The sequence below is a fragment of the Martes martes genome (assembly GCF_963455335.1).
Source record: "Martes martes genome assembly, chromosome: 10".
Classification (NCBI taxonomy): Eukaryota; Metazoa; Chordata; class Mammalia; order Carnivora; family Mustelidae; genus Martes; species Martes martes.
The window spans coordinates 63,293,800-63,320,752 of record NC_137898.1 but is presented as its reverse complement, the minus strand read 5'-3'; the positions used below and the strand labels follow the sequence as shown (position 1 = coordinate 63,320,752).

The following is a 26,953-nucleotide window of genomic DNA, read 5'->3' as shown; positions in this document are numbered from 1 at the left end:
GTTTAAGCCTCTGCCTTCGGCTCAGGTCATGATCTCAGGGTCCTGGGATCGAGCCCTGCATCAGGCTCTCTGCTCAGCAGGGAGCCTGCTTCCCCCTCTCTCTCTGCCTGCCTCTCTGCCTACTTGTGTTCTCTCTCTCTCAAATAAAAAAATAAAATCTTAAAAAAAAAAAAAGAACCATATTTGGAACTAAAAAAACAGTTTAGACAGAGAAGAGAGTCCGGCTGATTCTTGTTTAGTTGTTTGGATTTGGCTCTTTGCCCACTTACTAAACCTTCTTTGAGCATGTAATGAATGAGTGGTGCTGGATTCAGAGTATACCAAGGTGAATAAGACACAGTCATTGCCATGAGGGATCTTTCCATCTCTTGGTTTAGTCTGATAGGAAAATAAATAAGTTTAGTGAAGTGTTAGAGCTAATGTACAGGGTGCAGTGGAAGCCCACACGAGGAAATAGTCAATCTTATGGGGAAGGAGGAAAAGTTCTATATAGCAGGTGACAGTACAAGATTAGTAGGTGCTTCCTGGGGAGTTGGGTTGAGAATGGAGCTGGGTGTAGGTGGAGGCATTCTAGGGAAGTTAGCCTGAGTAACGATAGAGGGATATGAAATCATAGTAACTGAAAAAAAGAGTGCTAGACGAGACTTAAAGAGATGAGGCTAGAAAGGTAGACAGAACTAGACTCCCTCATGGAGGGACTGGTATGTATGTGTGTATGCCCTGCTAAGGAATTTGGATTTTATCTGGAAGTCTGTGAAAAGCCCTTGAATTAATCAAGCGCTTAACAGTTTTGTAGTACTGTGCCCAATCTTGTGGAGGATTTGTGTTTTATTTTTTAATTTTATTTTATAAAAGATTTTATTTATGTGAAGATGAAGGGCACAATCAGGAGAGGGGCAGAAGGGGAGAGAGAGAGGGAGAAGCAGACCCCTCACTGAGCAGGGAGCCCAACTCGGGGCTCAGTCCAAGGACCCTGAGATCATGACCCAAGCCGACGTCAGTTGCTTAACTGAGCCACCCAGGCACTTCAGATTCAAAGTTTTAGATGTGATCCCTTTAGGAACTTAGCTTTTGGTTGAGGGGAATTCAAGGATCAAATAGAAGAACCTACCTAACAAAAAGTTACTTTTTTTTAACCAAGTAAATTTAATTTCTTTAGTGATCGCCTTTTGAAATTCTGCAACCCAACTTTTCATCTTCCTTTCTAGAGTCTCATCAAGTCCTAGCTCAGCTGTTGGACACTTTGCTTGCAATCGGCACTAAACTCCCAGAGAATCAAGCTATCCAGATGCGATTAGTTGATGTAGCCTGCAAGGTAAGAGCATGATGGTTAGATACAGGGTTGCATCTTTCTTGAATAGTTTGCTTTGCCTGAAGAGGTAGTATGAGCTGTAAGATCTGCTTAACTCCATCCCTAATCTGTAACTGATAATTGCAAAAGACGCTTAATGGTTTTAAGAACTGCCTCATCCTTTTAAGCTGAGTAACTTGTTACAAATGAACTTCCTCATCCTCCCAAAAGAAATGAAAATCATTATAGTGGCTGCCATGTATAGTGTGCTAATAAATGCATTCTGCTTATTACGGTAGTTTTTATGCAGCTTTTCATGTGTTCTCTCCAGTCCTTTAGGTGAGTTCTGTTATCCCTGTTTTACAGAGGGGGCCATTGCGGTTTAGGGAGTTTAACTTGCCCAGTCTTTCACAGCTAGGAAGTTGCAGGACCGGGGTTTCAAACTCAAGTTTCTCTGATTCTAAAGCCCATGTTCTTTTTGTTATGCGTTATTGCCTCAATAAACAGACCAATTACAAAGAAACAAGTGTTTCGGAAGATTTTTTTAAGTTTTTCTTTCTAACTATAAAAGAAATACATGTATATTTGTTGTGCCTTTTGATTTAATTTGCCCCTTTTAATTAGCCACCTTTTGTACGTAACTTCTAAACCTTGTAGAACTGATTTTAATTTTGATTTTCTGATGAATTTATTTTGAGAATAGAAAAAGACAAAGACAAATGTGTTTGAATTGTGCAAGAATATTATATTTGTGGAATTAGAAAACTGTTTCTGACCCCCAGGAAAAAAGAGTGAATCATTTATCTTAATAAACAATAACAACAACAAACAAACCCAGAACACTTTGACAAGTATAATTGAAAGTCTAAGTGGAAAAAACTAGGGATTGTGTGTTTGAGAGAGTAAGTATATATCCATGTAAGAGACTAACATGTCTGTGAGGTTGTGCTTTTGAGAAAAGTGTCCTATGAAGTGAATTGTTATGCTTGAGAAAACAGTTTCTTCAATTTGCTTTAAATAAGCATTTTATTATAAAGATTTATATTCAAGAAAGAACTGCACTTATCATTCACTGTCCAGAGGTGATCATTATTAGCCTTTTGGGGTATTGCTTTCTAATTTTTTAAACATAGAGCTCTAATCATAATTTATATGCAGTTTTGCATTTTGCTTTTTTATTGACATTGTAACAAGTATTTTATATTGTAAATATTTTGTAGACATTTTCCATGGGTGCATGAAATTTTGCTCAATAATTAAACTATAGTTTACCTAACCATTCTCCTATAATTGGACATTTATATTATAACCACTTTTTAAATCGTGAATAATACTACAGTGAATATTGTTAGTCTAAAATATTTTCTGTATTTAGGTTTATTTCCTAACCATAGTAGAATTACTAGTTGGAAACATTTAGGGGTGGTTTTTTTTTGTGTTTTTTTTTTTTTTTTAAGACTCGATACTTCTTGCCAAATTGGTTCCCAGAGTGTTCCAGTTTTTATGACCACCAGCAGTGTATGAGAGTGCCTAATTTCACTGTACCACTCTAGCATTGGATATTACTGGGTTTTTTTCCCCGTCCAGTCCCCTTCTTTTGGGCCCTTCCCTCTGGCAACCATCTGTTTGTTATCTGTTTTTATAGGTCTGATTCTCCTTTTTGCTTGTTTGTGTTTTTTTGTTTTAGCTTCCATGTGTAAGTAAAATCATGGGGTATTTGTCTTTCTCAGTCTGACTTAATTCACTTAGCATAATACCCTGTAGATCCATCCATCTTGTGTAAATGGCATGTCTCATCCTTTTTTTGTGGCTGCATAATATTCCTGTGTGTGTGTGTGTGTGTGTGTACATGCACACACATACAGATACTCACACACACTGTATCTTCATTATCCATTCATCTATCAATGGGCCTTTAGGTTGCTTCTATATCTGGGCTATTGGAAACAATGCTACAGTAAATGTAGTGAAGCATTTGTCTTTTTGAATTAATGTTTTCATTTTCTTTAGGTAATACCTAGTAGTAGAATTACTAGATTGTATGGTATTTCTATATTTAATTGTTTGAGGAAACTCTATACTGTTTATAGTGATTTTACCAATTTAAATTCCCACCAACAATTTATGATCCATATCCTCGTCAACACTGGTTATTTCTTGTCTTTTTTATTTTAACCATTCCAATAGGTGTAAGGTGATACTTCATTGTGGTTTTGATGTGCATTTCCCTGATGGCTAGTGATGTTGAGCATCTTTTCATGTATCTTTTGGGCATCACAATCTTCTTTGGAAAAATGTTTATTCATGTCCTCTGTCCAATATATTTTTTTAAGATTTTCTTTATTTATTTTAGAGACAGAGAGCACATGAACGGGGGTAGGGGCAGAGGGAGAGGGAGAAGCAGACTCAGCCTCCCTGCTAAGCTGGGAGCCTGATGTGGGGCTTGATTCCAGGACCCTGGGATCATGACTTGAGCCAAAGGTGTTTACCTGAGCCACTTAGGCACCCCACCTCTGTCCATTTTTAATTGGATTGTTTTTTGATGCTGAGTTGTAGAAGTTCTTTATATATTTTGGATATTAACCTCTTATTGGATATATCATTGTAAAAATCTTTTCCTATTTAATAGATCTCCATTTTGTTTGATGGTTTCTTTTGCTGTGCAAAGTCTTGTTCTTTTGATGTAGTCCTAGTAGTTTATTTTTGCTTTTGTTTCCCTTGCCTAGGAGACATACCTGGTAAAATGTTGCTGTGGCCCACATCAGAGAAATTATTGCTTATGTCTTGTTTTAGGATTTTTGTCATTTCAGATCTCATTTAAGTCTTTTTTTTTTTTTTAAGATTTTATTTATTTATTTGACAGGCAGAGATCACAAGTAGGCAGAGAGGCAGGCAGAGAGAGAGGAAGGGAAGCAGGCTCCCCACCGAGCAGAGAGCCCGACGCGGGGCTCGATTCCAGGACCCTGGGATCACAACCTGAGCTGAAGGCAGAGACCCTAACCCACTGAGCCACCCAGGCGCCCCTCATTTAAGTCTTTAATCCATTTTGAGTTTATTTTTGTGTATGGTATTAGAAAGTGGTTGCAGTTGCATTCTCTTACACATAATTATCCAGTCTTCCCAACACCATTCATTGAAGATAGTGTCTTTTCCCCATAATATATTCCACAATATGTCCATATTACCCAAAGTGATCTGTAGATTTGATGCAGTCCCTGTCAGAATACCAACAGCATTTTTCAGAGAAAAAATAATACTAAAATTTATATGGAACCACAAAAGACCCTGACTAGCCAAAGGAATCTTAAGAAAGAAAAAATAAAGCTGGAGGTATCACAATTTCAGATTTCAACATATACTACAAGGCTTTAATAATCAAAACAGTATGGTACTAGCACAAAAACAGACACCTAGATCAATGGAATAGAATAGAAAGCCCAGAGATAAACCCACACTTATCTGGTCAGTTAATAAATGGCATGACAAAGGAGGCATGGTTATTAATGTTTTAAAACGAAAGATAAACCCATTAATCTGGTAGGAGGAAAATGTTTTTCTTTAAATATCCTTTTTATTTTTAATTAATTATCATTTTAAAAATTTCCTTTTTAAAGAGTACTAGTGAGGCTTCATATTTGTGTTTCATTTCTATTTCCTCTCTTCCGAATAAACTTTTCACATTCTTTTCTAGTTTCTCAGTGGGGTTTTGTATGTTTTTTCACCATTTGTAGAGGCTCATAGTGGGGTAAAAACTCAACCATTTGAAAATGGTAGATCTGTCAAAAGCTTTTGCAGACTCAAGTAAATAAAGACCATGATGCATAGTTACAGTTAGTGTTTATATTGCCTAATGCTGTTTTGTCTGTGATTTTGTCATACAATGTGCTTTGAGTAAAGAGTCACATACAGGAACCTTTTCAATAGAAATAATACAGAATATATTCTGTGACCACAATGGAGTGAAATTAGAAATCAGTAATGGAAAGAAATTTGGGAAGCCCCTAAATATGGAAATTAAACAGCATACTCCTATAGCACCAATGGGACAAAAAAGAAATCAAAAGAGAAACTTAAAAATACTTGGAGGTGAATGAAAACTCACAGGATGTAGCTAAAGCATGCTTAGAGGGAAATTCATAGCTCTAAATGCCTATGGTAAAAAAGTCAAAAGATCAAATCAGTAACCTAATCTTCTACCTTAAGACACTGAGAAAAGAAGAGTGCACTAAATATAAAGCATGCAGATGGAGGGAAATGTGAAAGATTAGAGTGGAAATTAATGAAATAGAGAACAGAAAAACAGTGGGGAAAAAAATCAATGAAACCAAAAGCTTGTTCTTGGAAAAGAACAACAAAATTGACAAACCTTTAGGTATATTGCCCAGGAAAGAAATAGAGAAGATCCAAATTACCAAAATCAGAAAAGGAAGAGAGCACATCAATACCAATGTGATAGAAATAAGAAAAGATTTAAAAGAAAATTATGAATAGTGGTATGCTAATAAAATAGATAACTTAAATGAAATGGATGAATTTTTATAAAGAGACAGACTGCCAAAACTGACTCAAGAAGAAGTAGACAATCTGAATAGACCTATAACAAGTAAAGAAATTAAATTAGTAATGAAAAAACAGAAACCTACTGACAAAGAAAAGCTCATGCTCAGATGGCTTCATATCAAACATTTAAATAGGAACACCAGTTTTTCACTTTCCCCCAAAATAGAAGAGGAGTGAACACTTCCCAGCTCATTCACTGAAGTTAGTATGAGCCTAAAAACCAAAACCAAAGACCTCACATGAAAAGCAAACTCTAGACAGTTTTTTTTTTTATGAATATGGATGTAAAAATCCTTAACAAAATGCTAGCAAGCCAAATTCATTAAATAGGATTATATACCATGACCAAATGGGATTTATTCCAGGAATGCAAGTTGGTTCAACATCTGAAAATAAATTAAAAAAGAATAAAGGATGAAACTCCATGATTATCTCAGAATAGATTGAGAAAAAACATTTGATAAGATCTGATATAATTTCATTATGAAAATAATTTTTTAAAAACCTGGGAGTAGAATAGAACTTTATCAGCCTGATAAAGCCATCTGTGAAAAACTGACAGCTAACATACTAATAGTGAAAATATTGGATGCCTTCCCTACCAAAGATCAGGAACAAAACAGCTATGTTCTTATGTCATATGTCCATTCTACATTGTACTAGAAGTTCTAGCCAAGGCACTTACACAAGAAAAAGAAATAAAAAGCATCTGTCCTGGAAAGGAAGAAATAAAACTATCCCTGTCTATTCATATAACAGGACCTTATACATAAAAAATTCTAAGGAATCCATTAAAAAACTATTAAACGTAATAAACAAGTTCAGGAAGGTTGCAGGATACAGTATCAATCAAAGTATCAATACATTGATCATGTATCAATCAAATTGATACATGATCAATTTGTATCAACAAATCAATTGTGTTTCTGCTTATTTGCAGTGAGCAATATGAAAATGAAATTAAGAAAATCCATTATAGCATCAAAACTAATTAAATACTAATACATTTAATAAAGAAAGTACAAAACTTGTACTTGAAAACTATATGGATTTTTAAAGGGAACCAAGATGGCCAAAACAGTCTTGAAGAAAAACAACACAGTAACAGGTACACTAGCAGACTTCAAAACTTACTAAGCACCAATAGGTAGATGTAAAGATCAATGAAATAGAATTGAGAACCCAAAATTAATCCCATGTGTCTTTGGTCAACTGATTTTTGAAAGGGTACCCATACCATTCAATGGAGAAGGAACAGTCTATTCAACATGTGATTCTGGGACAACTGGGTATCCACCTGCAAAAGAAAGAATTTGGAAACTTAACTAATACCATATGTAAAAATTAACTCAAAATGTATCAAAGACCTAAATATGCCAGCTACAACTATAAATTTCTTAGAAGAAAATATAGTTGTAGATTTTCATGACCATGGATTTGGCAGTGGTTTATTAGATGCGACAAAAGTACAAGGAACGACAACAACAAAAATAGATAAATTGGACTTCATCAAAACTGAAGAATTGTGTTGGAAGGACACTATCAAGAAAGTGAAGATGGTCCACAGAACAGGAAAAAATTTTTGCAAATTTTATGTCTAATGTCTAGACTATACAAAGATTTCTTACAGCCTAACAATAAAAATGCAAATAACACAATTAAAAAATGGGCAAAGGCTCTTAAAAAGACATTTCTCCAAAGAAGATATACAAGTAGCCAATAAACAAAAAAATGATGCTTAGTATCTTCAGTCATTAGGGAAATAAGAATCAAAACCACAGTGAGATGCAGTTTTACACCTTTCGGATGGTTATACTAAAGAAGGCTCGACCATACCAAGTTTTGGTGAGGACTTAGAATAATTGGAGCTCTCCTCCATTTCTGATGGAAATGTAAAATGCCTCAGCTGCTTTGGAGAACAGTTCAGCAGTTCTTCAAAAAATTAAAGATACAGGCTTACTATATGACCCAGCAATTCCACTTATAGATATATTCACAGCAGCATTATTCATGACAGCCAAAGAAACAATACAAAGGTTGAAAGATTCACCACAATTCAAAGGGCGAATTCTTTATAATAACAGTTTTATTGAAACGAAACTCACACAGCATGCAGTTCATCCTGTTAATTTTCACAATTCAGCGGTCTTCGATATATTTATGCATGGGGATAATCACCATCACAGTTAATTTTCCAACATTTTGGAAAATGTTTTGGAAAATTTCAAAGAGATGCCCTTTTGTGACCAAGCACATAGATATCCCTCTATCTATCCCAGCCTTCAGAACCTACCTATTGACCGAATTTCTGTCTCTGTTAGATTTGCCCATTATGGAAATTTCGTGTAGATGGAATCATATAAGTTCTTTGTAAGTAGCTTCTTTCATTTGACATGTTTTTGAGATTCATCCAGGTGTAGTATATATTAATATTTCATTCCATTTTATGCTCAAAGAATATTCTACTATATTTTGTTGATCCATTCATCAGCTGCTGAGATGGTCATTTGGGTTGTTTCCACCTTTTGAGTATTATGAATATTGTTGGTATAAACATTTATGTACAAATTTTGTGTGAAAATGCTTCAGTTCTCTTGATAGATGTGTTTACAAGTTTTGGTTGGAAGTATGTTTTCAGTTTTGGGTTTTTTTTGAGATTTTATTTACTTATTTGACAGAGAGAAACACAGCGAGAGAGGGAACCCAAGCAGGGGGAGTGGGAGAGGGAGAAGCAGGCTCTCTGCCGAGCAAGGAGCCCGATGCCGGGCTCAATCCCAGGACTCTGGGATCATGACCTGAGCCAAAGGCAGATGCTTAACCACTGAGCCACCCTCGCACCCCATGATTTCAGTACTTTTGGGTCTGTTTATCCTAGGAATGAAATGGCAGGGCCATTCAACCTATATTTAACTTTTTTGTTAAAATTTTTTTGAGTTGTGGTAAAATACACATGAATTTTTTTACTTTAAATAAATTGAATAAATTTTTAAAAATTAAATAAAACATGCATAACATAAAATTTACCATTGTAATCATTTTACAGTGTACAGTTCAGTGGCATTAATTATATTATCTTAGGCCACCATCACCATCATTCATTCACCCATCTCTTCACTTTGCAAAATTGAAACTTTATGAGTTAACCAGTAATTTCCCATTTTCCCCTTATCCCCAGTCCTTAGTAAGATGCTAGGTGCCTTTCGCTGAGAAAGAGAATTTTGGGAAAGTATTGGATTGAGACAAAAATCCAGACACCAGCAATTTCAGACTTACTGCCAAATTATAAAATAATGTATGGCTGCCTGGGTGGCTTAGTTGGTTGGGTGACCGACTCTTGATTTTGGGTGAGGTCTTGATCTCAGGGTTCTGAATCCAAGCCTTGTATTGGGCTCCCTGCTGGGCGTGGAGCCTACTTAATAATAATAATAGTGATGATGATGATGATGATGATGTAAAGAATTTCCATATATCCCTTTTCCTGATTCACTAATAGTTAACATATTCCCACATTTGCTTTATTATTATCGCTGTGTATATACATATTATCTTTTCCTGAACCATGTAACAGTAAATTGCAGTCATAATGCCCTTTTTCCACCAAAGTAATACTTAAATACTTAACTGTATTTCTTAAGAAGGGTATAATTTTGGGACATCTGGGTGGCTCATTCAACTAAGCGTCCAACTCTTGATTTTGGCTCAGATCATGATCTTAGGGTTGTGAAATCAGGCTGTGTGTGGAGGTCCACACTGGGTATGAAACCTGCTTAAGAATCTCTCTGTTCCTCTGTACCTTTTAACCGCCCCCCCCACACATGCACACGCATTCTCTCTCTGAAATAAATAAATACATCTTTTAAATAAAAAGGATGTAATTTTTATAAACACAGTGCTGTTCTGAAAACCAGGAAATTTAACTTCATACAATACTAATACTAATCTCAGCCTTTATTCACATTCTACTGATTGTCCCAATATTATCCTTCATATAAATTTTTCTTTCTGGTTCAAGGTCACAGAATGCATTTAGTTTCCATCCCTCTTCTTTTTTTTTTTTTTTAATGTTTTGTTTCTTTTTAGCATAACAGTATTCATTGTTTTTTTCACCACACCCAGTGCTCCATGCAATCCGTGCCCTCCCTAGTACCCACCACCTGGTTCCCCCAACCTCCCACCCCCCACCCCTTCGAAACCCTCAGGTTGTTTTTCAGAGTCCATAGTCTCTCATGGTTCACCTCCCCTTCCAATTTCCCTCAACTCCCTTCTCCTCTCCATCTCCCTATGTCCTCCATGTTATTTGTTATGCTCCACAAATAAGTGAAACCATATGATACTTGACTCCCTCTGCCCTCTTCTTTAATTTTGGAACGGTCCCTCAGCCTGTCTTTGTCTTTCATGACCTTGACATTTTTGAAGAATGTAGACCATTTATTACAGAATGTCTTTTAATCTGTGTTTATCTGTTCAGTCTGTATAATCTGTATTTCCTCTGTTTAGATTCAGGTTATATATTTTGGGAGGAATACCACATAAATCATATTTGTTCTCAGTTTATCACATTATAAGGCACAGATGAGGTTTGACTCATTATTGTTGTTAACTTTGACACTTGATTAAGGTGATGACTACCAGGTTTTTAGTTGTAGAGTTACAATTTTTCCTGTGATTAATAAGTGGTTTGTGGGAGATACTTTGAGTTAATGTAAATATCCTCTTTCCCGTCAAATTTTACTCCCTGTTTTAGGGGACTATTCATAAATTTTTCTGAGTCAGTTGTTACTCTGGTCATGAAATCATGATTTTCTAACTCTTATTCCTTATTAGTTGACATACTACTGTAAATAAAGCTTTCCCTCCCTTCCTTCTTCTCTCTCTCATTCTTTTTGATATATTATAATTTATTTCTATCATTATTATTGTTTGAAGTTCAGATTGTTTCTTTACATGTCTTTTAAATACAGGGTATGAATCTGCCATTTTTTTTTCCACAGTAGGAAGAAAGTCATGCCTTCAGGTACTCTTAACTCTTCAAAGTTCTTCTCATTTTATACTGTCAGTAATCTTTTGAGGTACATTGTACAGCTAATTCTCATTTGAAAAGATTTGGTTCACAGGTTTGGCTAGGAAATTAATATTCTTTTCATATACAGCATCTGTACAACCGAAGTTGGAGATCTTCTGCTTTCCTTCCTACCTATGAAGATTTTTCCAGTAGAAAAAATATTCTTGTCATTTTTTAATAAGGCTTTCTTAGAGCCTAGTTTTAATTCTTGTCTGTCTCTATCTCACCTTTCCATCCAGTCTCTCTGTTTCTTTTCTGTTCCTTTAATTCTGTGGCGTAAGTATAGTAAACTCTTAACAAGCAGCAGATAGAACCATATAGCATTTTTTTTTCATATAGCATTTTTATATTTATAAAACTCTACTCGGATATTATGTATGGTTTGTCAGGAGAGTGTACCTGTTAAAATCATTTGCATACAAAGTACACTGAGTTTTTGTCTGTGCTTGAAAACAAACCATACTGAATGAGTCATTAAGTTATTTTTGTCTTACTTAAGGAACTTCATTTTCAGATTTTCTTGATACACTTAACCATTGATTTTTTTTCCCTTATAGCAATAGTTTTAAACGGGTTGGTTTAGCTTATTTTTGACACAGATTGCTCTTATTCTTGGGGATGTGGTTTGCTTACTCACTCCATCAGTATAAAAATGATGTCACTTTGGTGGCCTGGGTATAACACCAAAATAGCATCATCTGCAGAGCAGACATGCTAGGAAGCTATTAGTGATGATGGTGTGATGCAAGAAGTGACCTGTATGGGAAGGGCATCATAGAACTGTAATTGCTGCCCTGAGGGTGTGATGGAGACTTCCGCCGTCTTTCGGCCTAACGTTCAGCATGCAGTAATAGGCTGGTTCTATAACAGTGTTGCCTGGTTACCTTAATAGACACGGGAAGGTTTCAGTTTGTTGTTTGAAAATCAAAGTATTTGTTACAGTGGAAGCAACCTTCAGGGGCTGGTGGGTCAGTGAACAGTTTAGTTATGAGAAATATGTTTTTATACTAAAATGGTTTGTTAATAAAATCCTGCTTTATTAACTGAGTCATTGTCACCTTCATATCTAAAGTTTCTCATAATTTCTCAGTTTCATTGGCTTAATTTGATTGATAATTTTGAGCTTTATGTATAAGACATTCTGAGGACATGCGTGTTAGTTTCACATTTTTGCAGCCTAAATAACTTGGAGGCAAGAATTAACTCTGATCTAAAATGTTTGAGTGAGCCATTTTTATAATGAGAGGCTTTTTTTCTGAGCACCCCACCCTCAGCATAGTGGCTTTCTCCCCAGGTTTCCTTTGTTCTCTTCTCTAAGTAAGCCTACCTGCCCATCCCATATCCACATGGGACATAGCTTCTCACCAAGTCTAGTTTCCTGCTTAATTCAGGAATCTTCTCCTGGAGCATTCTGTTGTGAACCAGTAACAGATGCTCTCTATCTTTCATGACAGACTGCCCTTTCTGGCCGTCACTAGAAAGTTCATGCTTGTGTGTTCTAGATCAGCAGACCTGTTTCATCCAGGTGCCCACTCTTACCTCTCACCCTTCTCCATTTATCTGATTTTTGCCATCACTTGGTCTTCTTTTCCTTGCCTGTTTTCCTTCTCTTCTTAAGTAGGTTGGGTGTTGTTTTTTTAAGTACACGCTAAACGCTAGGCACTATGATAGGCACTTATACTTACTGAACGTTTGTTATGTCCCAGACACTATTAGCTAATTTTACATTCAGTAATCCTTTTGGGAGACGCTGTGGGGAGGGAGAGAGAGAAAGCGAGATCAAATGAGTTGTGAAGGCACAAGGGGAGGGATGGGGGAGAGGGAGAGAGAGAATCCCAAGCAGGCTCCATGCCTATGGCAGGCCTGGATCCCACAACCCTGATATCATGACCTAAGCTGAAATCAGGAGTCGGATGCCTAGCTGACTGAGCCACCCAGGCGCCCCCATACAGTAATTTTTAAATGAGTTCATTTAGTATACTCACTACAAAACTTCATGGTAGGGGATATTATCCTATTTTTACAAAGTAGGGATTTCTATAAAAACTTGTGGGGTTTAGTGAAGATCACATAGAGACTACGTAGCAGGGCCAGGAGTTAAACCTAGGTCTGTCTGACTTCATCCCTGCTCCTTCAGCTGTGCTACTTTGCCTCTCAGACAAGAGATGAAACAATTAATGGAATCCAGTTTGTCTGCAGAGCTCCTACGCTTCCTTGAGGCATTCTCTGAACCTTTTTGGGTGTGGTGCTGTTACTGCTACCTCTTTCTTTTTATGTTCTTAAAAATACATTTATGATTCTTATGGATAATGTAATATTTTTCTTTTTTAAAAAGATTTTATTTATTTACAAGCGATTTATTTATTTGAGAAAGAGAACGTGCATGCACACACACAGTGGGAGGGGCAGAGGGAGAGAATCTTCAAGCAGATTCTCTGCTGAGCATGGAGTCGGATTCAGGGCTTGATCCCACCACTCATGAGATCATGACCTGATCCAAAACCAAGAGTTGGACCCTTAGGCAATTGAGCCACCAAGGCACCCCAAGATTTTATCTTTAAGTCATTTCTACACCCAACATGGGCCTTGAATTTATGACCCCGAGATCAAGAGTCACATGCTCTACTGACTGAGCCAGGCAGGCACCCCTGTTTTTCTGTTTATGAAACTGTATAGTTATTTTATTTTTCCTCATGTGTATTTAGACTCTTAATTTTTTTAACTTTTTTATTATTAACATATAATTATTATTTGTTTCAGGGGTATTGGTATTCATCAGTCTTTTTTTTTTTAAGATTTTATTTATTTATTTGACAGACAGAGATCACAGGTAGGCAGAGAGGCAGGCAGAGAGAGAGGAAGGGAAGCAGGCTCCCTGCTGAGCAGAGAGCCCAATGTGGAGCTTGATCCCAGCACCCTGGGATCACAACCTGAGCTGAAGGCAGAGGCTTTAACCCACTGAGTCACGCAGGTGCCCCGGTATTCATCAGTCTTACCCAACACCCTGTACTCACCACAACACGTACCCTCCCCAATGCCCATCACCCAGCCACCCAGTCTTTCCCACCACCCTCCTCTCCAGCAATTCTCAGTTTGTTTCCTAAGATTAAGTCTCAAACTTGCAGAAAAATTGCAAGTCCAGTAATAGAGAATTTTGTTTTCTTGTGAACTATTTTAGAATAAGTTGCTAACATAGTACCCCATTACTTTTGAATACTTCATTGTGTATTTTCTGTAAAGATATTTTCTTACATAACTTCAGAGTGATCATCAAAATCAGGACATTAACATCAATGTATACTACCATTTGATCCTCAGATTTCACTATTTGTCCCAATCATGTCTGTTATTGGTAAAGGAGCCAGTTCAGAACCACATATTGCATTTTAGTTACATCACATCTGATTAGTCTTCTTCAATCTGGAATAATTCCTACTCATTACTTGATTTTATGATATTGATGTTTTTGAAAATTAGAGGATAGGTATTTTGTAGAACCTTTCTGAATTTGGATTTGTCTGATATTTTCTCATAATTAGATTTAAGTTACCACCTTTGGCAAGAACTTACTGCATCCTGTTAGGTGCTATACCATTTTGACTTGTCGTACTACTAATGGTGTTAACTTTGATCACTTGGTTAAGATAGTGTCTGTCATGTTTCTTCACTGTAAGGTTACTCTTTCCTTTGAAATGAGTAAGTATTTTCTGGGATGGCACTTGGAGACTATGTAAATATTCTGTCACCAAACTTTCAGTTTGTTTATATTGGTTACAAACTCAAGAGATTCCGCGTTTATTCAGTGAATCATAGTCTGTTACTATAATTGTTCACCTTGATGTTCAAATTTTCCTGATTTGAAAAACAGCAATAACAACAACAACAACAGACTATTTTCCTGATTTGGCCAAATAAGAGCCCCTTTAAGCTGGTTTCTGTGTTCTTTTGACTTCTGTTATTTTTGAATACTTCCTTCTTTTCTGGCAGAACAAAATAATCCAGGCTCATCTTGTACTTTCTCTACTCTAGCTCCAGGATCAGTTACACTGTATTTACTTATCTGATACATCTTCCTGTTTGTTCAGTGTGTGTGTGTGTGTGTGTGTGTGTCTGTCTGTCTGTGTATCACTTATACAAAGAATTGGTAGCCTAGTTAGCTAATCACAAGAATTGGTTATTAATTTAGTGACAGTATGTTTTATCACATAGTAATTAGAAACTGGAGTGATTCTTCATGCCAGAGACTGGTGATATTTGGGAGTAACAGTATAAATATATTTGAGGAAAATGGATGTTGTGGAGCTTTTTAAGTATTTAAGGTGCAAATGCCCAACTCTGTACATGGTGAACAAAGTTTTCAAAATCATGGAGTTATTTATGCAGCGGAGTGGGGAAACGAGCTCTAGGCTGAGTGGGTGTCAAGAGTGTTCCATATCAGCTCTTCCACTAAATTATCTGTGTTTTAGACATATCACTTAATCCTTATGGTCCTGTAAAATAGGGGATTGGCAAATAAAGGCAGGTGGAGAGAAATGGGTGATTATTGAGCGTACTTCCAGAAGCAGTTGTGACTTCAAATCCGTGGTTTCATTTATAAATAGAACATCCTAGAAAATCTGAGCTTGAAGGGAGTATCTAAAGATACTTGTTTTTGACATTTATGTATGTAGTTATCCTGTAATGAAACCATATATATACTTTATCTGTGACCATCTACCTTTCTTACTATTTCAGATTATGGCAACAATAGCTAATAATCATATTAAGCTCGTAGTGTATCAAGCTTTGTTGTTTTTTTGTTTTTCTGTTTTACATTTATATCCCTATTTGAGCCTCATGATAACCCTGTAAGTTAGCTGAGACAGCTATGACTATTCTTTCTTTATAGATGAGGAAGTGAGGCTTTGAGAGAAGTGACTTGACTCTTGACTGATTTACACATATCATGAGTCACAGCTGAAATTTGAAGCTGGTTATATATATATATAATGCCTTATATATATATTTATGTATGCATATATATACTCTATATTATGGAAATTGCAGATTTACTGTTATTTCCAGTTTTGAGTGTACATTTGACAATTTTTTATGCTGTGCAATCTTTTCATGGATTTTTCTCTTCTCACTTTTTGTCTTTGTCTGACCCAGGATTTGGGGGGTTTTTTGCTCTAATATTTTAAAGCAAATTGCTGACATCATGTTATTTAAATCATAAATACTTTAGTATATATTTATAACTGATCATTTTTTAAAAATATAGCCATGATGCAATTATTAACAGTACTCTATATGAATTCATACCAGTTCATATTAAAATTTCCTTAATTGGATTAATCATATCTTTTTATAGTTGATTTCTTTTGGTTTAACATCCAAAAAGACCTATGTATTGCATTTGGATAGTCTCTTAAATTTCTTTTAATCTGTAACAGTGCCCCCTTTTGTTCTTATTTTTTCTTTAAATGCCATAAATTTATTGAAGAACCTGGATCATTTGTCTCTTTTTTTTAAAGATTTTATTTATTTATTTGACAGATGGAGATCACAAGTAGGCAGAGAAGCAGGCAGAGAGAGAGGAGGAAGGAAGCAGGCTCCTTGCTGAGCAGAGAGCCCAATGTGGGACTCGATCCTTGGACCCTGGGATCGTGACCTGAGCTGAAGGCAGAGGCTTTAACCCAGTGAGCCACCCAGGCGCCCCTGGATCATTGGTCTTAAAGAATGTTCTCTAGTCTGGATTTGTTTGATTGCTTTCTTTTGGTGTAATATCAATGTTGACAGTGGGAAATGCCCTACTTACTGGTTTCTTTGTCCTTTTGATCTGGACTCCATTAATCCTTGATATCATCCTTGCTTTCCGGGGTAAGGTGTCCCAGGCTCTTACATATTTTGCCCCAGTCCTGAAACTAGCCATTTCTGTAAAGAGGTCTTTGAACCCAGATTTTATTTTTTTATTTTTTTAAAAGATTTTATTTATTTATTTGACAGATAGAGATCACAAGTAGGCAGAGGAGGCAGGCAGAGAGAGGGGGGAGCAGGCTCCCTGCTGAGCAGAGAGCCTGATGTGGGGCTCGATCCCAGGACCCTTGTATCATGACCTGAGCTGAAGGCAGAGGCTTTAACCCACTGAGCCACCCAGGTGCCCCTGAACCCAGATTTTAAAACTTCAGGTCCCATTCACTTTTCTTTATACCAGTGTCTTTGAAACTGAGCATAGTGATCCGTTGGTGGGTAATGCAACCAGTTTTATAGGCCATGATTAGTATTTTTTAAAGGATTTTATTTTTAAATAATGTCTACACACAATGTGGGGCTTGAATTTAACAATCCTGAGATCAAGACTAGTCTGCTGTACCAAGCCAACTAGGCACTCCATCATGATGAGTATTTTTTGAAAACCAAAATAAAATTAAAATTTCAGAGTATATCACAAGATGTAAGGGTAAGTAATGTTTTATTAAACTTTCTATATATATATTTGTATGTGAATACTATGTTGAAGTATAATGGATATTTCTTCCAGTGGATCTAAAAAGTTTAAAAGTCAGAGTTCCATGCTATATTATCATGTACTATACAACCTCATTTCTTTAAAGTATTTTTAGTCCTGTTACTGCATTATGCAAATAGCTAATTTCAGTAGCATTGGACTAGGTATAGCAATAAATAACTGATAATTTGTTAAAAATACTAGTGAGAAGAGCTAACATTGAAAAAGATTGACAGTACTTAAGTGTTGACAAGGATGTGGCACAATTGGAACACTGTTTATCACTGGTGGAACTTTAAATTAGTTAAATTAGTACAACAGCTTTGGAAACCTGTTTGCTACTTGGTGGTGTCTTCTTAAGCCGAACATATACATCTCCTATGACCCAGCAATTCCAGTCGTAAGTTTATATCCAACAGAAGCCACATTCAAGCTACCATAGTCATGCTAGCATTATTAATAGACAAAAAATGGAAAAAAAGACACACAAATATCTACCAACAAAGGATTGTGGTAGTTTCACAAGTGGAATACTATATGGTAATGAAAATGAATTAACCATTGCTGTATGCCATACTATGGATGACTCTTACAAACCTAATATTAAGCTAGAAAGGCCAGACACTCTGATTTTACCAAGTATAGAAACAGGCAAAATAAATCTATGTGTTATAAGTCAAGATAGTGGCTATTTTTGATGGTGGTGGAATAGTTAGTGGGAGTGGGGATCAAGAAGGGTTTCTTGGGGGGCGCCTGGGTGGCTCAGTGGGTTAAGCCACTGCCTTCGGCTCAGGTCATGATCTCAGGGTCCTGGGATCGAGCCCCGTATCGGGCTCTCTGCTCAACAGGGAGCCTGCCTCCCCCTCTCTCTGCCTGCCTCTCTGCCTACTTGTGATCTCTCTCTCTCTGTCAAATAAATAAATAAAATTTAAAAAATAATAAAGAAAAAAAAGAAGGGTTTCTTGGGTGTTGGCCGTGTTCTGTTTCTTCATCTGGGTGTGTGTATGTCATTGTATGTGTGTATTTATTTTGTGAAAATTCATTGAGCTGTACACTTAAGCTTTTTGCATTTTTCTATATAAATACTCAAAGTTTTAAAAATTTATAAATTTTTGTTTTGTTTTTAGATTTGATAGCATATAAAATACAACTTAGGGAACATTTTTAAAGTACTTTCTCTTAACAAGGCAAAGTGCTAGCTGTTGGGAATGCAATGATGAAAATTGGGGATCTTATTTTAAGGATTTGTTCTTTTGGAAGACACATACACAAGTAACATGATCTTAGAGAGACTGCAGTGAGAATGCAGTGTTTGAAGTCATTCCTAAAATTGCTACAATGCTTTCTTTCTGGTTTTTTGTTTAGTTTAAGCAATCTTACTCATGTCCTCTTGTTCTCTTTTCTTTTTGTAGCACCTCACAGATACCTCCCATGGTGTAAGAAATAAGTGCCTGCAATTACTTGGCAATCTTGGCTCTTTGGAGAAAAGTGTCACAAAAGATGGAGAAGGCCTTGCCGTCAGAGATGTCCAGAAGATTATAGGGGATTACTTCAGTGACCAAGACCCACGTGTCAGAACAGCAGCTATAAAAGCCATGGTAAACATGATCATGGAAACTAAGTGGTGACAGTTTTGTTTGTTTGTTTGATTTGTTTATGAAGTTCATGGCTAATGTTGGATGCTTTCTGAACCACCCTAAGATACACCTTATGCACACTTTGAGAAATGTGATGATGACATTGAGATCACAGAACTCAAAGGTACACACGCCTTGTATAGCAGGAGTGCTTTTCTTCGGGCCTTTCTGGTTGCTTCCACCCATATTTCTGAAATGTGGAGGGTATAACTTAGACCTGTTTCGTTACTAAGTCACATGCTTCCTCCAGGTCCCTGGAGGGGGATGGTGCTTTGTAGGGGGAGGTGGTATTAACCATTTCTTCTTCAGCCTTCTTGTCATTATTAAGTATTTTTCTAATATCCCCTTGGGACACTTCATGGGTTAGATTTATTAAGTCTCTGAGTGTTTCTACTAAAAAGACTTTGACCAGATTTCTTATTTATATAGCAGTGATTTTGGCTAATGGGAACTATGTTAATCTGATGTAATGGGGGGAAATATATGAGATTGTGGGAATATTGATCTTTTTTCCCCAAATACTTAAACTATATTTTTATTACCTAGTTGCAGCTCCATGAAAGAGGACTGAAATTACACCAAACAATTTATAATCAGGTACCTTAAATGATTACTGTCTGGAAGGGGAGGAGGGATAATGAAACTGGGAGAGTGGCAAACTAGTTGTCAGAATTTGAAAACATAGAACAGCAACTGACAACATTAATTGGGATGAATGTGAAGTTGTATCCAAAACATACATTTTAATAAAAGGATGGAGGATATATAATTGAATAGCACTAATACATGTAAAAAAGACTTTTAGGAGGATCTAGGTAGCTCAGTATGAATACCAGAGTACACAAAGAGAAGTATAGTGTTCAGAATAAGGAAGGTGGTGGTCTCACTGATCTCTGGTTGGGCCAAACATGAAGTTAATTCTGGGCACCATACTTGACATACAAGAGTATTTCTGGAGGAGGATGACCAAGACCATGGGATAGAAAGGCACAATGAATTTGTAGTATCACTAGGAGAAGCTGATTGACTGCCTAATGAAAAGGCCTTACAAGATGATGTTTCTCTTGTAGAATAATTGAATAAATCTAGAGACAAGCAATCTAAATCCATGTCAGAAATGAAATTTTGCACCAAGAATGGTTTTATCTTTCAGAAGAAGATGGCAATTAGTTAAATCCCTGAGACTGATGTATAAACGAAGTTTATTCTTTTACAAAATGAAATAGAATGAGCTTAGAATGGTTATGTTGGTGTGACCGCACCTTCTCTCCCTGTAGAACTCTGTGGGAAGCCAAATAATTAAAGGAAACTTAGAGAGTGAGGACTCAGAAGTTAGTTAGATTATTTAGATATTTAATGGCACAAGACCATGTCAATTAACTAGGCAAGCAATGAGAGGTCTTCAAGGGAGTGAGGGTGGAATGTTGGGGTGTTTGAGATAGAAGGATGAATTAGGAACTGTAATTAGGTACATATTGGTTTTGATTATGTTAATGTGAAGGGTTGGTGGGACACCCATGAGGAAAATTCTGGGCTGTAGATAGATATGAAGGTCTGGAGTTCAGGACAGAGCAGAGTTGGAGGGTGGATAATTGAAGCCATCACCATCTAGGGGGCATGTGGATACTTAGGGAGAATAAGAAGATTGAAAGAGACCAAGCATGGAAGCCATGGGTGAGGTCCAACATTTAAGAGGTAGGCAGAAGAAAGGAGCTCAGAAGCAGCCAGTTGGAGGAGGAGGAAAAATATATTCCAGAAAAGTCAGGAGGGAGTTCTCATAGTCAGCAGTGTCAGATGCTGGTAAGAGGTCTGTAAAGTAGAACTGAAAACTACCTATTAGACCTAACAACAGGGTAGCTATTAGTGAATTTGAAGAGAGCAGTATTAGTAAGAGTGTTGGAGATGGAAGCCAGATTAGGGTCAGTTGAAGTGAGGCAATACAACTGTGATTAACTATACTTTAAAGAACTTTGGCTGGGGGTACCTGGCTGGCGTAGTTGGAGGAGAATGTGACTCTTGATCTCAGGATCGTGAGTTTGAGCCCCACATTGGATGTAGAGATAACGTAAATAAAGAAATAAATAAACTTTAAAAAATAAACTTGGCTATAATAGGGTGGCAGGATGGAAGATGGTAGAAAGGGAGGGCTTTTTTTTTTTTTTTTAAGATTTTATTTATTTATTTGTCAGAGAGAGTGAGCACAGGCAGACAGAGAGGCAGGCAGAGGCAGAGGGAGAAGCAGGCTCCCTGCTGAGCAAGGAGCCCGATGTGGGACTCGATCCCAGGACGCTGGGACCATGACCTGAGCCGAAGGCAGCCGCTTAACCAACTGAGCCACCCAGGCGTCCCAAGGGCTTTTTTTTTTAAATTTAATTTTATTTTTTCAGTGTTCCAAGATTCATTGTTTATGCACCACACAAGGGAGGGCTTTTTGTAGTTTATTTTATTTTACTTTATTTAAGATTTTATCCATTGTATTTTAAAGATAGCTGCTACCTGTGTTTATGTGTTGAAGGGAGAGCCAGTGTTTAGGGAGAAATTGATGATAAAAGAGACAAAGGGGAATAAATGGTGGGAGTAAGTTTCTTGAGGCAGAAAATCAGATTCATGAGCTGATTCATGCAACAAATATTAATGAGTACCTAATGCTGGTTGTACAACACTGAGCTTGTTGGATAGGATCCATGCCCTTCACTTTCTCTTGGTCAGACAGGCGAATAACAAATAAATAAACACAATAATTATAACATGTGAGTAGTACAGTAAATAAATAGGGTGCTATAATAGAGAATCACAAATAATACCTATTTTGGAGGATATTAAGGAAGGGCCTGTGTGAGGAGATGATGAAATCCATAGTAAAAGTAGAGGGATTAGGAATTAGGATACTTTTTTCTCAGACATTAAGGAAAAAGAATGGAAGAATACAGGTATAAATGAATTTATAACTGTTATGGAATAGTTGGGAGAATTTGTGCCTGAGAACTTTCATTTTCTCCAACAAACATGTGGCCTTATGGCTGGAAGTGGGATAGGGGCCCAGTGGGGGAGGTTAGGACAAGCTGCCTTGGGTAATGGAAGCGGAAAGCAGGGGTGTAAAAGATTTCAGAGTAGGGCCAATAAAGTTCCAGATCATGAGCCACCAATCCTCTAGAGAGTGTAGTCTTTGCTAGTGCTCTGCTGCCCTTGTGAGCAATAGAGAAGGTGCTGGGTTTTTAGAGCAGCTGTAGCAGAAGTCTTATGGGAGTTGTAAATGTTAAATGTTAACAGCGCTGTTGGGACTGAAGTAATGGAAGGGTGTGGAGCAAGGAGAAGGTGGCTCATTTGGAGAAAAATGGTGGGATTAAAGCAGCGGTTCTCAGCCACAGTGATTTTACTCTTCAGAGGATATTTGGCAGTGTGGAGCTATTTGGGCTTTTGCAGCTGCTGGCGAGGGGAAGAAGGTGCAGTGCTACAACCATCTAATGGGTAGAGGCCAGGGATGCTGCTAAACGTGTTAGCAATGTAGAGGACAGCCCCTCACAGGGAAGAATTTTACAATCTAGAATGTCAGTAGAGCCAAGGTTCAGAAATCCTGGCTAAACAGGTAGGTAGGTTAAGTGGGACTGAAGAGCAAGTGTGATAGATTAATTCATGGAAATGGAAGAGCTGGTGGAGTAACATGTTATGATGAGAGCATGGAATGTAGGAGTTCAAATTCTAGAAATGGAGTAGTTCTGGGTGTTGGTTAGGTCTAGGGTGTTAGCATACGGGTGGAGTAGGGATATTCCATTTCAGACCAAAGGAAGGCAGAAAAATCTGGCCTCTTGTGGCAGCTTAGCATTAAAATTCTACATTTATTTAGAATGCTTGGGTTTTCAGATTGTCAGTCAGAAATTCATGCTTTGATTCTACAGAAAGGGAAAAATACCCATATTTGGTGTTTGAGCCTGTAAGAGCAGCACTGTGGGCTCCCAGCAGACTTTGCTAGGATTGATGCTATTCTAAATGGCTTTTGTGCTGTCAGTCTGTGGTTCTGCCTTCAGAGGTGGGGTGGGAGTCAGATCACTGAACACAGCCAGAGCAGCTGACAGAGGCCAAGAATTCTTCGTTGGGCAAAGGTTCAAAGAGTTAAAACTACCCACAAGTATTTTGATTGGCATCCTTATCCAGCCACCCTGTCTTCATTTTGAAAATAGTTTGAACATCACCTGGGAGGACACAGAACTAACAGACTTGTGGAATTCTTATTTGCAGGCCTGTAAATTGCTGTCTGATGACTATGAACAAGTGCGCAGCGCTGCAGTCCAACTTATCTGGGTTGTCAGTCAGCTCTATCCTGAAAGGTCAGTGTGGGTGTAAGCCAGCTTTTGTTCATTGCTAAGCCATTCTTCTCCCATCATGCAAAAAGCCCTCCTCCAGGGGCGCCTGGGTGGCTCAGTGGATTAAAGCCTCTGCCTTCGGCTCGGGTCGTGATCTCAGGGTCCTGGGATCGAGCCCCACATGGGGCTCTCTGCTCAGCGGGGAGCCTGCTTCCCTTCTTCTCTCTCTGCCTGCCTCTCTCCTTACTTGTGATCTCTGTCTGTCAAATAAATAAAAAAATATATATTTAATTTAAAAAAAAAAAAAAAGCCCTCCTCCAGAAAGGGAATGTTGGTTCGATTTTTAGAAAGCATTGTGGAATGGGGGGAAGTACAGATCCTGATAAGCAGGATGCTTGGTCCTTGGTATTCAGCTCTGCTGTGAACTTTCTGTGTACTCTGGGAAAGATACTTCCTCTCTGGGCCCCAGCCTCCTCATCTATAAGTGAAGAGTTTGGATTGTCTTTCTCAAGTGTTATCTAACAACCCCCCCACACACACACCTTTTTTTTAATCTTCAAAATTGTTTGGGGCTCATTTTAGTAAATACAAATGCCCGATAAAGATACTAGGTGAGTTTGAGAATAATGATCCCTTATGTAGTGTTTTCCTCATTAAAAATGTTTTTGTGGGGGGCGCCTGGGTGGCTCAGTTGTTCGGCATCTGCCTTCAACTCAGGTCATGATCCCGGGGTCCTGGGACCGAGCCCTGCATCGGGCTTCCTGCTCAGCGGGAAGCCTGCTTCTCCCTCTCCCACTCCCCCTGCTTGTGTTCCCTCTCTCGCTGTGTCTCTCTCTGTCAAATAAATAAATAAAATCTTTAAAAAAAATGTTTTTGTGGTAATTAAATCATTCTCACAATGATTCTTTGAAGTAGAAAGACAAATATTATTTTTTTTTTTTAAGATTTTTATTTATTTATTTGACAGACAGAGATCACAGTAGGTGGAGAGATAGAAGGAAGCAGGCTCCTCGCTGAGCAGAGAGCCCGATGCGGGGCTTGATCCCAGGACTCTGGGATCATGACCTGAGCCGAAGGCAGAGGCTTTAACCCACTGAGCCACCCAGACTCCCCGAAAGACAAATATTATTTTATTGAAGAGCTCTTTCTATAAGAAAAAGAAGTGATTCTTTTCCTCTGCATTAAACTGCCTTCTAAAATTGGAAAACCAGAATGAGTTAATAACCTATAAATTCCCCCCCCAAAAAAGAAAAAGAAAAAAGAAAAGACTAATTGGAAATTGCCTCTTATAGGATCAGATTTGCAAGTATGTTTTATATTGTTTTATTCTATGGTTTACCATATTGACAGCAATACGATTATAGGAGAGAATAAACTTAAAGATTTAAAATACTCTGTGATATCTAGTTTTTGGTATCATTGTAAATCTTTTAACCTTTGGTGGGTTAAACACTTTTTTTCAAGACACTGAAAATTTGCACTCTTGGATTTGAATTACTCCATTGTCATTTTGTGTGTGTGTGTGTATGCATGCCAGTTTTCACTGGTCATTCTCAGTTTATTGAACTTGCAGCTTTAGGCTCATGTTTTGCCTTTTGCGGTTTTTTCTTTTAATTTAGCATTGTCCCAATTCCTTCTTCTAATGAAGAAATTCGCTTAGTTGATGATGCGTTTGGAAAAATTTGTCACATGGTCAGTGATGGTTCCTGGGTGGTTCGAGTTCAGGCTGCAAAGCTATTGGTAAGTTATGCTTTCTTTAATGAACACATTGCCTGTTGCACTTGTATACATATTTTGAGAAACTACATATAGGGACAGGTATAACACACTTTTAGAAACCTTAATATTTCTAAAAATAAAAAGAAATGGCTCACTTTCCCATGGAGAAGTAGTCTTTTAGACTAGAAAGACTTTTAAAGATAAGCCTGTTTAATCTTGTTAGTATAAGAGACAGCCAATGCCTAAAGAAAAAGGAAAATAATAATAATAGTTGCTTTACTAAGCACCTGTTATGGCCTAGATAGTTTGTTCTTTTTTTTTTTTTTTTTTTTTTTAAAGATTTTATTTATTTATTTGAGAGAGATTACAAGTAGTCAGAGAGGCAGGCAGAGAGAGAGAGGGAAGCAGGATCCCTGCTGAGCAGAGAGCCCGATGTGGGGCTCGATCCCAGGACCCTGAGATCATCACCTGAGCCGAAGGCAGAGGCTTTAACCCACTGAGCCACCCAGGCGCCCTAGATAGTTTGTTCTCAGGCCATTTATATTATCTCACTTACTCTTTGTAGTAACCAGCAAGATAACTGCTTTTAAAAGATTTTATTAATTTTTTGACAGAGATCACAAGTAGGCAGAGAGGCAGGCAGAGAGAGAGGAAGGGAAGCAGGCTCCCCGCTGAGCAGAGAGCCCGATGTGGGGCTCGATTCCAGGACTCTGGGATCTTGACCTGAGCCAAAGGCAGAGGCTTTAACCCGCTGAGCCACCCAGGTGCCCTGATAATTGCTTTTATTGCCATTTTTCAGGTGCGGAAACTAAGGCTCTGAGATGTTAAGTAAATGATTCAACTTATACCGATACAAAGTTGTAGAATGTGTTTCAGATCCTAATCTCCTGACTTTTAGCTTGCTTCTTTCCTCTGTTCTGCCTTTGGTGATTCATGGTACCTTTGTTTAAATTAAAAAAAAAAAAGTTTAACTTTTCAGAGATAAACTGTCTTATAAAAGAAAAAGTATTGGTGTATTACTACTCACCCCTATTTTATAACTGTGTTATCTTGGGCATGTCACTTGATCTAGTCTCAGTTTCCTCATCTGTTAAGCTGTTTATCATATTACCTCATGTTTACCTCATAGGGTTGTCATGATGCCCAGATGTGTTACTAAGTATGAAAATAGTTATAAATTATAAAGTACTAGATTTTGTAATTATTGGAGGTGGTTATAGTATGTAAATGTATACACACACACACATATATGTAAGTGTTTATAAAAAGGTATATAAATGTCACAGCAAGAAAATCTAAGATTCGTTTTGGATACTTCCCTTTGGAGGGCCCCCAGCTCTGCCAGTCTTGGTAACATTGTTGGCTGAATACTTTGAATCTAACTGTATGGACACAGATCCAGTGTTAGGCCCACTCCCAAGACCAGTATTTATAGGGTAACTGCTAAAACTTGTGTGGAGTATTTTCATGGAATAATAAGAAATTTGGATGGTTTCAGTATTTGCTGCTTATAGATCATTTTGCTTGTCTGTAATAAAATATAGAGTTAAGCAAGCCGGTTGTTACTGACTTTAGTTTTGAATTTACTCCTTTTTTTGAAAGATTTTATTTATTTGTCAGAGATAGAGCGGTAGTCAGAGGGAGAAGCAGGCTCCCAGTTGAGCAAGTTGCCCCATGCCAGACTCACTCCTGGGACCCTGGGATAATGACCTGAGCTGAAGGCAGATGTTTAACCAGCTGAGCCACCCAAGTGTCACTGAATTCACATTTTATTTATTAATTTATTAATGATTTTATCTATTCATCTATCAGAGAGAGCACAAGCAGGGGAAGCAGCAGGCAGAGGGAGAAGCAGACTCCCTGCTGAGCAAGGAGCCCCATGTGGGACTCCAT

At 37.6% G+C, this 26,953-nt stretch overlaps 1 protein-coding gene across 1 annotated transcript in view; it reads left to right on the top strand.

The window, feature by feature from the left end:
* The window catches only part of INTS4 (integrator complex subunit 4), a 119,438-nt gene that overhangs the window by 34,592 nt on the left and 57,893 nt on the right, over window positions 1-26,953 (top strand). Inside the window, exons 4-8 of the mRNA XM_080817825.1 lie at window positions 1,209-1,315; window positions 18,816-19,001; window positions 19,587-19,637; window positions 23,277-23,365; window positions 24,961-25,081. Of these exons, the coding sequence (XP_080673951.1) occupies window positions 1,209-1,315; window positions 18,816-19,001; window positions 19,587-19,637; window positions 23,277-23,365; window positions 24,961-25,081 (554 nt within the window). The remainder of the gene's footprint in view (window positions 1-1,208; window positions 1,316-18,815; window positions 19,002-19,586; window positions 19,638-23,276; window positions 23,366-24,960; window positions 25,082-26,953) is intronic.